Source organism: Morone saxatilis, unplaced genomic scaffold (genome assembly GCF_004916995.1).
Source record: "Morone saxatilis isolate NCDOM2014 unplaced genomic scaffold, NCSU_SB_2.0 Contig3, whole genome shotgun sequence".
Lineage (NCBI taxonomy): Eukaryota > Metazoa > Chordata > Actinopteri > Moronidae > Morone > Morone saxatilis.
This window is the reverse complement of record NW_023339873.1, coordinates 17,767,294-17,782,817: the sequence shown is the minus strand read 5'-3', so window position 1 is coordinate 17,782,817 and position 15,524 is coordinate 17,767,294. Positions and strand designations below refer to the sequence as shown.

Genomic DNA, 15,524 nt, shown 5'->3' with positions numbered 1-15,524 from the left:
GGCTGTGGATAGGGCTGTTTGCATTTTTCTCAGTTTCACGCCCACCGTACTCAATCCTACACACTGGACCTTTACTCTAGTACTGCTATGATCTGGGGCCAACAGAAATTTGTCATTTTGTCATACAAAATAATGTGTCATGAAAAAGTTTAAAAGAAGTGAGTTACAAACAACAACTGAAGGTTGTTGCAGCTTTAATGGGCTTAAACAGTGAAATATTTACATTTGCCAGAACGCACATGATTTGTTTAAATGACAGGTGAGAGATGACAGTTAGGGGAGTTAGGGGCATAGGACAAGTGTTGCATGTCACCCATGTGCCATGGGCACCTATGAACATACCTATGAACATTGTTTCATTCCAGGTAGTCTCATTGGGATCTGGATGTCTTTTTCAAGAGATAGATCTCAAGTCAAGTCAAAATCTCTTTTTCACTGTACAGAAATAAAGATATACAGGTTAAGCGTAGGCACACATTATACATTTCACAATAAAGAAAAGCTTTGCAAGTGTGATTGCAAACACACAAGTATAACCTTTTAAATTGTCTTCAATAAGAGAATGTAACTTGTATGAAGCATAATATTTGAACCCACTTTTACCAAGTTCAATCTGAACAAGAGGTATAGCTAAGGTTAAAATGTCCTGTGACCAGACATTGTAAGTACTGTATTTAAATGGAACCAGAGAGCAGAGGTGCCGCAGAAGAGCCTAAATATATAAAATACAGTGTTGCTCCCGTTCTGTTTTTGTATAAGATGGTATGGTGAGTGAGAAATGTTTGGCCTCTGAGTGCAGCGCACTGTGATACAGAGTCAAGAGGCTTTAAGGTGGAGGGACAAGCATGCTTATACACAATGTCACCATATTAAGTGCAGGCAGGATTGTAGATTCTTCTATATGATTTGCTTTTATTTAAGCTCCCTCTCAGTTAGCTGTACCATGTTTCAGTATATTCTGATCACAGGCCAGTATCACCATCACTCATTTATAGCACAGTGGGGAAATAAATCTGTGCTGTACAAGCATTAGATCTCTTGACCCAAGCTTGAAATCCAGTACTGTGTCAAAGCCTTTTAATCCCAGATGTGATTTGTAAAGTATTTCTCAGTTAGCAAACTGGTAACAGAAATGTAACTCTTAGTTTCTTAAACTGGTTTATAAAAACAGTAGAAGTGAGAAACTCATTCTCACACTCAAACCTATTGAGCACCCATTTTTTCATATAAATCATTTTGTAACAGTTTAAGCTAAAAGTGTGGGGCTTTTGGTTATTATCTTGCAGTAGCTTATTATTTGCAATGGGGAAGTTTTGCAGAGAATTAATTAATTCCAGTGGAATCGCTGCAATTAGAGGATTCACTCAAGGAGGCAGAGTTAGCACATTACTCATAGAATTCAACTTACACTAATGAGCTACCACGTTGCTAACCATTAGCAAGCTTGTTAGCTCATACAGCTTTAGCTCTTTGTCAGTAACTATTGAAAGAAATGGTGTGCAACAAAATGCTAGGGGGATTAAACAGACAAGTGCTAATGGTTAATTGTTAATGGTTAGCTCGAAAGCTAGCAGTTCACCAGCTAGCCCTGCTAGTCACTGGGTCACCAAGCTACTGGCCCCACATGTTTTGCATGCTCACCAGCAGTGGCTACCGTAGTGACTGCCAAAATCAGACAAGCCTCATATTTTCTGATAAATAAATGCATTAAACAGCAAATAGAAAGTTGGAGAAGAGCCTACACATTCGCAAGCTGCAGGAATAGGTTTCTTAAAGTACCGTAAAGCCACTTCACTCCTGAAGGGTGTCATTTGAGGTCACTGTTGCTGTATAACTCCAGGGTTCCAGGGTAAGGCATGAGGAGCTACCATTAGGGAAGGTGTTGTTAACTCTCATGTTCTCATCTAGTGTTGATGCGGACTGCAGAATTGTGTCCAGAAGGTTTTACAAAGTTCTAGTGATCCTTGCCAGTACATAGGCTCCCAGCTGGGATGACAAATAGTTTTTCTCAAAGTTTTTCTCTCGATTACTCAATTTAAATCCACTCCATGAGGGGAATTGGGGAATTGTTCTTGTGTTGGTGTTTAAAAAAAGAATTTGAAAACAAGGCCACATGTACAGCTGACTCTGAAAAAAGCAGAGAGCGGGTCTTGTTTCCTTCCTTTACACAGATTTCCTGGCAAGTCTGAGGTGTCAGACCAGCTCCTCAGTCTGTCATTGAGGTGTTCTCCGCCTTTTGTTTAAGGTGTCAAAACGGATAAAATTTGAAAGGGAAGGAAACTTGCAAATTAAGTTAATAGGGTTTTGCCTGCTTCAAGTGTTGTTGGTTGGTTTCTCAGCTAAAAGCATACACTCATTAGTTAGCTAGAGATTACCCAATTAAAATAATATGATATTAGACTTTGATGAACCAGTCCCATGTTTTTATTTCAGCTATGTGATACTGTTTTGATTAGTGTCATGGATTCAAAGTTAAACTCACATCTATGCATTTCTTGGTAGGAAATCAAAAAAAACATGTTCCTGTGATTAATTATGCTGAAAACGAAATGCCTCAAAGCCTGCCTATTTTCCCGCCTCACTAATCAGTAGACATGTCACATTTTCCCTCTCATTGCCATTCGCACTATAACTAACAGCTGGATTCGTCTCAAAAACACCATTTCCCCATATATTCTTCATGTATCATCCTGCAGGTTGACTGGGTGATATGTCTCCGGTCTGTCTCAATGGATTTATTACCACCTAGTCAGCAGCCAAGACACAATAGTTTGTGCCGGTGCGAACGGCGCAGATGTATGAAAGAGTCACGCTCTCCCTAGATGCTCTCTCTCTGTGAGGATTTCAGTCCTGCTCACTGAAGGTGGAAGGGCTTTAGCAGCTCCTTCTGACAGGGTTGTGTCCTGACATTGATTCACCACCTGTTTGTTGCTTTGATTAATCTCTGCCTTTGGAGCTCTTCATTCATTGCACTTTCATCCCTTCTTGCTTTTCCCCCCATTACTGCGTGCTCTCGGTGGCTTTGCATTAATTGAAAGGGATCTAACTGACGCTGTAGATTCTGCGTCTAATGTCATTTCATCAGTTGTACATGTTATCTTTGCAGTAGTAACTAAAAGAGAATGAGAGATGTTTCTGTTTGCAAGACAAAGCATTTAAAAACGAATTCTGAACATCTATTAGTGATGCTTTATAGTCGTGCAAATCACAGCATAAAGCTAATTTGGGTCAGGCGCACTGACACAGAAATAATTTGCACCCTTGTTAAATCAAAAAAACGACATTTAAGTCCAGTAGAAAACACCCCAAGAGAGCCACTGGGTCAGTACACAGGCAGCAGAACATAAGATTTTAACAAGCCTATTGCAGATACAGTATGAAAGTCATGCTCACCAGAGGATTTGTTAGGAATGCTGACTTTGTAACATCTAACCTCCAAGAACTTCTGTGTGTGTGAGTGAGGAAGAAACTGTTTGCTTTAGTAGCTGTCTTAAAGGATTTACGTCTTCATACTGCGCATTCAATGCTTTTCTATTGTCTTTATGTTCATCAGCCTTCAACTCATGTCCACAACATCTCCCCACGTCTCGTGTGCACTGCCTAATGTTCAACATTTCTTCCAGCTTTAAGAAATATTTCCAAATGCTGCTCCAGTCTGACAAATGGGATTGCTTAACCATCACCTAAAACGGCTTCCCTGTTTAGTGACAACTATCTCTGAGGCTAAAAGTGTCAGCAGTGTGAAAATGCACTGAAATTAAATGTCAAAAAGTATCACATTTTGCTGATGAGTGCGACCTCTCTTAGATGACCTCATCAACGCCCCATCGACTGAGAAATTTAATTGTTAGTAAAGCACTGCATTTAACCCCAAGGCCCTCAAATGACATGACAGAATAAAAAAAAATGGACCCAAATTATGTCAAAAAGGAAATAAAATCCTCATTTATTCTTGTAAATGGTATGTGAAGGGTAGCTTTTTCAACCTGAAGTGCAAGGTGTATTATTTTGACATCTCTTAGCTTGTTTGGGGATATCATGCAGTGGGGTTTTCTTCATTTCTGTTAAGTTGTTTTTTTAATAGATTTGTCAGGATTTAGTCAGTTTAAATTGTATAGGATATTTCATCTTGGCTTTGTGTTTCTTTTTAGTGCCACTTCCTGAAATGCAGTGTAACGAGTGCAGTGTAACGCTGCTAAAGGGATAGTTCGACATTTTGGGATTCTCTTTCTGGATTCGCTTTACATGAGACTCTCATATATCTGCATGCTAAATATAAAGATACAGCGAGCAGTGGGTTAGCTTAGCTTAGCACAAAGATTGCAAACAAGGGGAAACGGCTAGCCTGGCTCTTTCCAAAGGTAACATCAAATATGCCTACTAGAACCTCTATGTGACTATTTATTGGCTCGGTGCAGTTGCCATGCAGCCAGCAGAGGCTCCATGAAGTTACTGCTCCAAGCCAAAAAAAACTGCAAATCGACCTTTTTACACTTTGTTTTTTGTACAGATTAAATAATAAAGCTATAACATGTTAATTAGTCAGGTTTAGCTGTGCTGGTAAGTGGATTTTGTCACATTTCAGATCCGGTCTAGCCGTTTTCTCCTGTTTCCGGTCATTAAACTAAGTTAAGCTAAACTACTGCTGTCTATAGCTTTCTATTTACAGCCATGAGAATGGCATCAGTCTTCTCCTCTGAAGTGTATTTCCTAAAATGTACAAACTTTAATCTTTTGACTTTAGCTACAGCTTACAGCGTATTCATGTGCACTGCCACACAGAGAGCTTCTGCCCATGCTTTCTTTTAATTGGAGCCATTAGCTCAGCTCTGCTTTTCATCTTGTAGGGAAATTTAATTTAATAAAAAAAGAAATAAAAAGACGTTGTAACCTTACCACAGAAAGTATATGATTAGAGAAATATTGTCACACAAAAATTACTGACATTCCCGAGGATATGTAAGGAGTCAAGAAATCCCTCTCCAGAGCATCTGTTGTGAAGATATTTTTATAATTAGGTGTCAGAAGCCCATCCAGCTTATGGAAGAGGCTGTACTGTTCTTAAAGCAGTCTTACAGCTCAAAGTAACTTGACAGAAGTAACGAACTGCTCCAGCTTCACTTTGTGCAATATTGCTTTCAATCTTCTGCACCGCTCCTGTCTAATTTTGACCTCTATGCTCCTCCAGGTCCAACTGTTTTGAAGTCTTTGCCTTGGATGGAGCCAGCACCAATATTCTTCAATTTTGCACTGCAGCAGAAAGCACAGACTGGCTCCAAGCAATATCTACAAATATCAATGACTTGACACAGGAGAATGTAAGTCCATCTCTAAACATTAGAGGCTGGTTGGATCTTCCCTTGAGTCTTTATTGAAAATGAAGGTGGGAAGCGAAACTGTGATTTTCACAAATTTGTGATCATTTTGAATGTGTGAGAACTTGAATGAACTCTTGTGACATCCGGTAACATTTTACTGGCATAACATTGTGGAATGCAGTTGGTTCAGATTTTCGAGTTTTATTTCTACTTGGTATTTTTCTTGGAATTTTATCCTATTATCCACTTGTGATCTTTTAAAGATGACCCCATCTTAATAAAGAAAACATTGAAACATAATAAATATGTTTTGCCCACAGTTGTTCCGTGTATTTTCCCCTTTTGATTTTTTTTTACAGCCGCATAGACGATAGTGTGGCGTGGTTCTAATAGACCCTTCCTGACAAGCACTCATTGAGACACAGTGGCGTCTCTCCCCCTCTGCTGACAAAAACGAGGCTCTCTCATACCTAATTAATGACTGCTAAGTAGTCATTCGGCATGTGCACTTCTCTCTCTCATTTCCTCCTATTTCACTTTGATTATCACACTGATGATGTGATGCATTTTTGCTAAGGATGCAGACGTACTGTATGCCCGTGCTCGTCGATTGCACAGCTGCCTTTTTTAAAAAGTGTGATTAATTCATGCCTGCATCACCTAATTACGGACGTGCCGTGTGATTGCTAAATGGCCAATCAGGATGTAATTGTGTGCCCGCTTTGGGAGAGAGCGGAACTTTTGTTTTAATGACCTACAACCTTTAAATAGACTCTGTGACACCCTCGGGGTCCCTCATGTGTTTTTAATATGGATGACTGTCATCTGGCATGGTGGAGGATTACTTTATGCTGTTTGATGTTGTTTGATGTTCTTTTAGAAAGACTAAAACAGAAAGAGTTGGGCAGCTTGTTCGTGCCTAATAATATAAGGATTTCAGGTAGCAATTTACCGTCAGTTTGTAGCTGAGGTGAGACGGGAGCAGCCATCATGCTGAGTGTGATGTACTGACACAGCAGGGGTCCATTCAGTGTGAAAATGTTTTGCACTAATTTACAACTTTTTTTTGGATGGACAATAATATTTTGTTGCAAAGAAAGGCACACAACATTTTGAACAGCCTTTGTAATACGTTTGCTAGCTCCTCTTTGGTGGGTACATCACATGTTTTTTTTAAATCCCCTCTACTTGAAAAAGACTTTACAGTATATTTTGGAGCCTCAAGGTGGCCTTCAGTGGTCCTGCATCTTAAATCACTTTGAAGTAGATTCAACACAGGTTTTTACTGTTACACAGTACAGTGTTACACATTTTATTACTTGAGATTGAATGAATGATTGCATTATATTGAATTAATGTTTGCCATTATCTTTAAAGTGTTGTTTGAGCTTCCTCAAGTAATAAATGTTAAAAAAAAACACATTTTACCTGCCTTGCTGGTGCTGAGCTGAGCTAAACACATTAGATATACAAAATATACAAAAATGTAATAATTGACAGAAAATTGAAAATCTGTATTAAAAATTTGGATTTACCTGCACATTTGGGCAAGGAGCAGAAAAGGTGTATAAATAGGGTGTGATGATGTGTGCGTTATGACTAACGACTATCTCAACAGTTTCATTCCCAGCTCTTTGAAGAGGACAGAATACCTTTGTGTAATGATATGTTTAACAGCTTTTTGTGGTTGCACTCGTTACTCATTGTTGTTTTTGTTTTGTTTTTTCATTTTTCTCTCCTAGATAAAGATCATCAACAAGTACTGCTCTTCAGATGATCAGGTAATCCAACACTGGCCTAGCTCGACCCACCAGTCCTGTATTTCTTTTTGGAACCTTGTTCGAGATGTTGATAAGATGTTTGGTCTGTGACAGTTTACTGGGTGTTTTTACTTCTTTCCTTAAAAGTATTACGAGCAAATAAACATCATCAGGCTTAGATGTGTCATCCGTTTGGGTAAAACCTCAAACTTCATATTATGTGAGGTGAGATGGTGAGGAAGGATTCAAGACCAGCTTGTAGAAAATGATGTTCATTGTTTAGCTCAGGATTTAGAAATGTAGCAGAGGAAGCAGTGTAGCAGAGATATGTTGCTTAGAGGAAAGCAGAGAAACATCCCAAGTCAATCTGGGGTAGATCAAAGGTAAATTGTTGCATTGCAGCTAAGACTGCAGCACCACTGTACAGTGAAGGATCTTTTAAATGTATCACTTCAAAGATGCCTCAGTGTTGTTCTTTAACTCAGTCCCTTTGACTGTGCACATTTTGATATTCAGGTCTGTTGATTGAGGAAGTACAGATTTCTATTGTGTACATTTTTCACTTAAAGAAAAAAAAAAAAGGTTGTAAAATTGTGCCATCCTCTACATCTCTGCAGATTGTTCACATGGGCTGGGCGTGTGAAAGCCCTGAGGGTAGCACTGCTGGTAGAACTTCAGCCTTCAAGTTCCTGGCACTGAGAGGACCGTATTTTCATATCTTCAGAAATCCCCCGGTAATTAGTCTCTTATCATTTATTTTACAGTTAAATAAAGTTTTCATTTCTCATTCATACCTCTATAAAACCTGTAAAGAAATGGTAAATCTTAATTTTATGCTCTCTTGAAAGGGTTCAAAATCTAAAGGATATCACACTGGACTACATAACTTCAACTCAAAATGGTGCAAATGATCAATTAGTACCAGCTCAGCATAAGGATTTGTTCAGAGGCTTTTTGAATTTGTGATGGTTTTATGCTGCTGCTCACTGATCTGTGATTGTCCCCCCACTGCGCTGCGTGGTTTGTGTTTTTGAAGCAAGTTGGCAGCCGCTGTAAAATACTGTATGCTTCAGTTACAATTGAAGAAGACAGGCACGCAGTAACTGGTGTTGAATTTAAATTTGTTGTGATCATGGCTGATATGTGGCAGGGAAACAAGGGTTATACACAATTGATTTTCTTTTTACAATCAGATTTTTATTAGATCTTTCAACGTGTATCACCGGGGATGCATTGTATTACTACTTATTACTTACTAAGTAAAGCAAGATTTGAGTTTTGTCATGTCTGAGGTATGGTACTGTTTCTATTACATTGGTAATTATGCACCATTTTGACCTTGAGATAGCAGCTTTTTATTCCAACCAAACTTGATACCAGCTGCACTTCACTCTGATCTGGTGGAAGGTGTATTCATACCAGCTATGTAATACCATACCAGTACCAACCCAATGTCACCAGTGTCACTCCACCATACAGCTCTAGAAAATATTCCCTAAACCTGCAAAAAAAAAAACTTAATTTAACTGGATCTCACTGATAGATTCAGCCTGTCATAGTTTTTGGTTGCATTCTAACCCTGCTTGATATTGAAAACAGTATTCTTAAATCTTTATAACAACCGATAATACATTTAATGAGTTTTTGTATGGAGCTTGAGGAGTTTTTGCATGTTGGACACAGTTGGTGGTGTCACTGGTGGCTCCTCCACTGACGCTGGCTGCCTCTCGGCTAGTAACGTTAGCTGTAACGTTAGCCTCCTGGCTATCGTTCACCTCTTCAGCCTGAAAGGGAGCGGCTTTCTGCGCTGACTGAAAAAAGTTGCTCAGGTCCTGAAATAGCAAAGAAAATTCACTCCAATATTAGCTAGTAGTCATTTCTTAGGTCATGTTACCAGCCAGCTGTGGTTCATTTTTGACGTTGCATGACTCATAACATTATCAGGAGAGCGGGTTTTCATTATGAAACAGACTATATTTTACTCAAGAAACAATAAATAAATGTTTATTTTTGTTGTTTTAATAAGTAATGGTGAGTATTTTGGTTAAATTTGCTTATCATTCCTTATATTTAGGGTTTAATTATTGCTAGGTCGACCTTGCAGCTGGGCCCTTTCCCCTTATCGTTGTACTCCTGATACTTACTTATTTAGACTAGCGTATATAATATAAATACAATACAATATATGTTTAATATTCATTGTCTTTACGTGTGACCAGTTTGCCAGAAAAGCATTCAATGAGGAACTCACAAATTTTACTTTTTTACCAGGGATGCAAAATCCTCTAAACTGGCAGGTTTTGGACAATAATGCGCTCATACCTCCTGTGACACATACCATAATTAAATCATTTTAGGAGTTGCTTGTCAGGACACCTCTGACAGACAGTATGTTGCCTGAATTTAATCTATTCTAAAAGAAATTGAATTAACAGATACAATGTGTGCAATGCAACTAAAACCTTACTGTTTAGTTTATCAAATGTTTTCTATTGACCTGATATGAATCAGGAGTGGCTAGCACTGGCCATTAGATGTTTTTTAATACATTCCCAGCATCAGCTCATAATGCTTCCGCTTGACTGCCAGGGAGAGTGAACAAAGGATGTCGCCTTTTGTGCTGTGTTTGTTTGTGATATGACATAAGCTCTGTTCTCCCATTAGTATAAAAATCACCACAGTGCAGAATGTGCCTCTTTCATCTTCTTACTTCATTTGGCAAATATTTCGGCAGGTTAATCACGTTTACTCTCTGGACACTGTGATTTGCAGTGCCAAGGTGGGGGTGTGCACATTGTGAGCTGTTCAGTCTCTGTTGGCCTATCCTGCCTTTTGTTGGAGAGCTTTCGTCACCCTTTCACACAGTTTGACAAGCTCACCTTGTGTGTTTTGAAGGTTCCCAAGCCTGTTTTTCTCTTCTACATTTTAGACTACAACAGGATTTCAATCATGTTCAAAGCTGCACATTAAGGACAGACTTCGGCTTGTGTGTTTTGGGCCTTGTCGCACTCCCAAGTGTTTTCTGTCACTCTTTGTGACGTTCTATAATCTGTAACATTTTGAGGATCTTGTCTCTCAAGAGGTACCTTTTATCTTGTGGTGACAGCAGGATGGTGGCAATGGAAGCCCTGAACATTGAAATTCAGTACCTGAGGGATATTTTGCTGCTTCTAGTGCAACATCTCCTTTGACCCTTGTCTTGCAACAGAAATCAGACAAGGATAACAAAGATGATTGGTCATAAAGATTTTAAACTCATATTTTTGAGTCTCCATAACCAGGTCAATAATGGTGTCATTCTCTTCCACAAATTCTGATTTAATACTATGTACTAACCATATGTCTCACAATAAACTTGTGTATGCATGAAAGAAGGGTGTGCACAAAAATACAGGACAAATTGTGTCCTGTATAGACTAAGTAAGAAACTGAATTATATTTTTCAATATGGGACAATTGCGCATTATATGAGACAGGTGGCTGCCCTACAGCAAATGTGAAGTTGCAGCTTGTAAACTGATAGCTTAGCTTAATAAAGCTGGGCGAAATAAGTTCCTGCATTCTCTGCTGGTTGTCTGCCAACCAGTGATGAAAAGACAAAGCGTCTGTTCCCAGCCAAGAAATAGCCTGGCACAACCTCTAACATAAAAACGACATGTTAACACTTTTACACTTGGTGTTTGTACAGATAAAGAAAGAACATATAACCAGTTTCCAGTATGTATGCTAAGCTAACCGGCTGATAGCTGATACTGAGTACATAATGGTATTTCCCAGAATGCCAAACTATCCCTCTAACATGGATCATAGTCTTTTTTGAGTTCTGTGACATAGACCTAAGAGGGTCGGCCAGCTGTTCTCAGCCAGCAGTCCATTTCCTATGGAGAATTCTGCCCTTTGCCATGCCACTGACACCAGCCTCTTTGGAGAAAATGAAGTGCTTCATCTCTCCAAGATAATGTGGATGCATTATGCAACTCTTGTATCCATGCCTAACGTAGGTCAACATGGGTTGCTGTGGGGCGATGCATTGCACTCCAGTTTGCTCACAGATGACTTCCTCTGCGTAGCATATGACGTGGCTTTCTGAATGGCACATATTGGCAATTCCCTCTATGTATCGATGCTGCATGTAGGATTAGAGATGGTCACTCCAGCTGTTTGTTTCCGTGGCAGGGGCAGAGTCTGACCTTGTTTAAGCAAAGACTCTCAAACTGAGCACGTTGATACCATCAAACGGGCCTGTGTGGGGGCGGCCTGCCTTCTGCTAGGGGCATCGCCACAGCAAAGAGAAGGCTATCCCAGATTTTTCAACAGTGTTCTGGGTGATGTCTGCTTTTTCTCAAGTGACTTCAGTTATCATTGTTCTGCAAAAAAGTTTCCAAATTCTTGTTGGATTTAAAATGTCAAAAGTTTGCTAAAGTGCAAACTCAGTTGTAAGCAATCTGCTTTGATAAATATTGCTCTTTCTAAACATCATCAACATGTCTGTAAAGACACTTGTTAACATAAGAGAATGGCCTTAATGGATCATATAGGGTGTAGAAGTTGTCTAAATGCTGCAGGAAATGTCAGACGTCTCGTTAAGCTGAACATGCTACCGGCAAAGAAATGCAAGATTGTTTCTGATGCAGAGACTGAAGTCTCTCTGAGGTTGAGGCTATAGCTTGAGGGAGCAGGTGAGAACTGCAGTAAACTTTTATCTGAATGCAGAGCAGTTGCAAAAATGAAGAGTGTTATTTTACTTGATACAGGCCAATCAAATGGGACCAACAAATCATGTTGACAACGTGTTAGTGAGATCATTAGCCAGAGTTGTAACGGATTGCATTAAACATAATGAATGTATTGTGGAGACATTGATATTATGGTTGCATGAACTGAAAGCCTTGTGCAGCTGGTGGGTTGTGAAATGCCAGACCTATCCTCTGGCTTTTGTTAAAATATGGAAGGTGAGTTAGAGAGGACTTGAATATGTACCAGGATAGCATTAGTGCATATGATTTAATAAAACGTGCCCTAAAAAACAGAATCTACTTAGTTGCCTCTTGTCGGTCTCCATTAGTGTGCGTGCTGTGTAAAAATGTGCCCACTGCTCAGTGTAGCGTGCTGCAAACTTATAGCATAGTCATGCATTTTAACGTGTTAGAAGCACCACTTTAATTATTCCATTCCACCTCAGCAATGATATGCTTTATTGTTTATATATTCTTGCAGTTTGATTAATCCCTCCATTATTTGCTTATAATCTCGCATTATTTCCTCCATCCGTCTTTAAGAAAATGTAAAAACGTGTTCCTGGGGTTTACTCTATAGTACGAGTCAACTGCAGTTGTCATTTTGTTTGCATATTTGAATTCACTGATTGCATGTAAGTTTTACAATTCTTTTTAAGATTTTACTGAAGCACTTTATGGTTTAGCTTCCTGTTATATTGCTGAATCGCTTCTCTGCAGCCTCGGATCCTCAGGCAGGTGACCAGGCTTTTACAGTCAGGGCCCCTCAGCACTGGAACTCCCTGCCTAAGGATCTGACGAATAACTTCTTAAAACTTATCTTTTTAAAAAAGCTTTTTATTAATGCTAAGACACATTTTATTTCCATCATGTCTTATCTGTTTTATTATTATCATAATTATTATTATCATTTTCACATTATATTATTGTTGGGTATCTGATAGTGATCTGATATTGTCTGATTTTATTTGCCACAGTCCTGAAATGTTTTAATCCTTGGTTGTTGTTGTTGTTGTCATCATAGTTTGCATTCGGAAGAACTACAGCTCAAATCATGAAAAATGTACCAGCGTGGTATGGTGCATGCTTATTCCGTTGTAACCTGATGACTTGAATATCCATAATATCTGCATATGCTATCTTCTATTGTGTTTTTTCACCTCTTTCTAGCTCTATTCTCTGCTCTGTTAAAAAAAAAGTCCCTTCTGTCTTGCTGGTATTACAGCAATGGCAGAACTACATGCCTCACAGGCCTTTCTCACAGTAAACCTTTTGATTTGTTATAGTAACAAAAACACAGGTGTCAACAACGGCTTGGTTCTCTTCAAGTGTCCCAGTAGGCCATAACAGTGTGACAGTGAACCAGCATGAACAATAGCAGGACCCTGAAGCAACTAAATGGAATTCAGCAATTAGTTCTATAATTTACATTTTCCTACTGTAACCTGTCAAAATGTCTGTATTACAAATGTGATTTTGAATGATTGATTGATTTGAATGTTTTTACTTGCCTAAACCTGGGAGTTCCAGTTTTTACTCAGTTCTCTGTACTAAAGCAAATGTGATGTTGGATCTTTAAATGAGTATCTCTCTCCTATGGTTGTTACTGAAATATTACTGCGAGTATGTCTGTACTTGTTACACCGTGGGGATACCCTCGTCTTTGTGGATACATTTTCTACTTGCTGAGTTCAACGGGATAAATCCATTTTGATCACTGACACTGGCAGTCATGCGGGCACTCACACAACTAAGCTACCTGCCTAGCTTTCATTTGCATTTAGTATTTGGATAAGGAGGTGCTGCTGCTAACAAGTGCAAAAAAGCTTGTTTTGATATGCCGCTGCTTCATCTCACATTCCTTGATGTTTGTTTCTTAGATCAGTGCTGCTGACTGGGGACAAGCTGAAACTACATATAACCTCTATGAGGTTCTTTTCAAGGTCCACAAGGTATGTTAAGAGCAGGGTGCTGTTCAAAATTGTATCCCTACAGTTTTCATCTCAGTGTAGATGGCTGTTTTTCTCTTCTTTAGCAGATAGAATAGTATTTTCAGGGAGTCTACAAAACGGGGTCATTCACGAACCAGAAAATGCACTCACTGAAGTTTTTCGTTTTAACCTGAGAATTAAGGAATGTACTCTTCATTTCACCCACTGAATCCAGCATTAAGAAAGTGAAGAGACAGCAAAACCTATTCCCCAACATGTACTAATTAAAATTTTGTGTTCCAGCTGTGGATGGCAGAGGACTGCTGGCTCCAGGCGAGGCTCTACTTGGGGCTCGAGCATTCGCCTGAGCAGCAAGACAATGAGTCTCTGTGCTTCAGCATTTTGGTGGGCCACAGCCAGAGCCACACCTTCAGGGTAGAGCTGGCCACTGACCTGGCTATCTGGGAGAAGTCCTTCCAAAGAGCTGTCTTCTTGGAAGTGCAGCGGATACGAGTGAGTATTTCCACATATAACGTTTTCTAACATTGTTCTGTTGCTAAACTAACAATCCTATCTGTAGTAGATGCAGGTTTCTGCTGAAGACTACTTGGATTAAAGGAGACCCTTTCACAACACTTTTTCCAAACCTTAAAGGGTGACATGACGTATTTGATGTTTGTTGAAATTAAGACCAAGTGTGGTATTTAGAGCCAGAAGGGCAGATAAGTGGCACCAACAGCCCTAATGACAGCTGCAGCTATGAATTATGCTGAATACAAGCTCTAACAAAGTCTCAAAATACAACATACAGTATTTTTTTCCTTACTTACTGTTTTGAATTGCATTTAGTTGTGCAAGTGTTCCTGTATTGTGCAGCACTACACTCATAGTGTCACTGAACAGCTACACCCATAGACATTAACTTAACTCATTAAATTTACATGATATCCATTCCTACATGTACGTACAATGAAACATTAGATACAACACAACAACGAGCTCTGAGAAAATAAGTAGTAGTTGCCATAATAATCAGAAGACTCTTCTAAAGATGCTTTTCCAATTATATTTTAAATGTCTGCACTTTTTTCTTCAATGAGTCAATTAGTTGTGTGTGTCAAGACAAAAGTAATTTTTTTGTACAAAACGTATGGGGTCTTTCTTATTATGACGCTTCTGAAAAAGTTATTACAGTAATCTGCTTTTAACATCAAGCAAAGAAAGCCTTTCATCAATAGCAACATTTGATTTTAAAATCCATGTGAGTTGGTTTTGTACTGAAAGAAGAATTTGTTCCTAATACAATTTTATGATTCGACTAATTCAAAACTAATTATTGCATACCGTATAGCTGCATAAAGTCTGAAGTTTTCTTGTTTAGTCTTAAGGGCAGCACATGTCGGTATGTCGGCATGTGTTCACTCGCGCGGTTAAGTTGCGGCTCGTCTCAGAATTTATCAAATCAAATAGACTCGGCTATGAAAACCGACAAAGCAAGCTTTCATCTCCTGACCAAGGTGACCAAGTTTAACAGGCTGGCTTTGTAATGTTTTTTTGCAAATATATCACAAATGAATGACAGGATGTTTTGCTGCAATTTCATCTTTACTAGTTAATGTTAGCTAGGTATATACTGGAAAAAAAATACTTTAACTAATTGTTAGCTACTAAAAGCTACTGGCAGGTACTGACAACTTTTAAGTTGGAATGTTATGTGAATTTAAATCAGATTATGCCAACTGCAGATATTCTATTTCCTAACTTGGGGGGGGGGACTAC

The 15,524-nt window shown here is 39.0% G+C and overlaps 1 protein-coding gene across 1 annotated transcript in view; it reads left to right on the top strand.

The window, feature by feature from the left end:
• Positions 1-15,524, top strand: part of sntg2 (syntrophin, gamma 2) — a gene marked incomplete in the record, with an annotated part of 68,976 nt that overhangs the window by 36,134 nt on the left and 17,318 nt on the right. Inside the window, 5 exon segments of the mRNA XM_035673379.1 lie at positions 5,189-5,318; positions 7,061-7,099; positions 7,696-7,812; positions 13,695-13,766; positions 14,049-14,258. Of these exon segments, the coding sequence (XP_035529272.1) occupies positions 5,189-5,318; positions 7,061-7,099; positions 7,696-7,812; positions 13,695-13,766; positions 14,049-14,258 (568 nt within the window).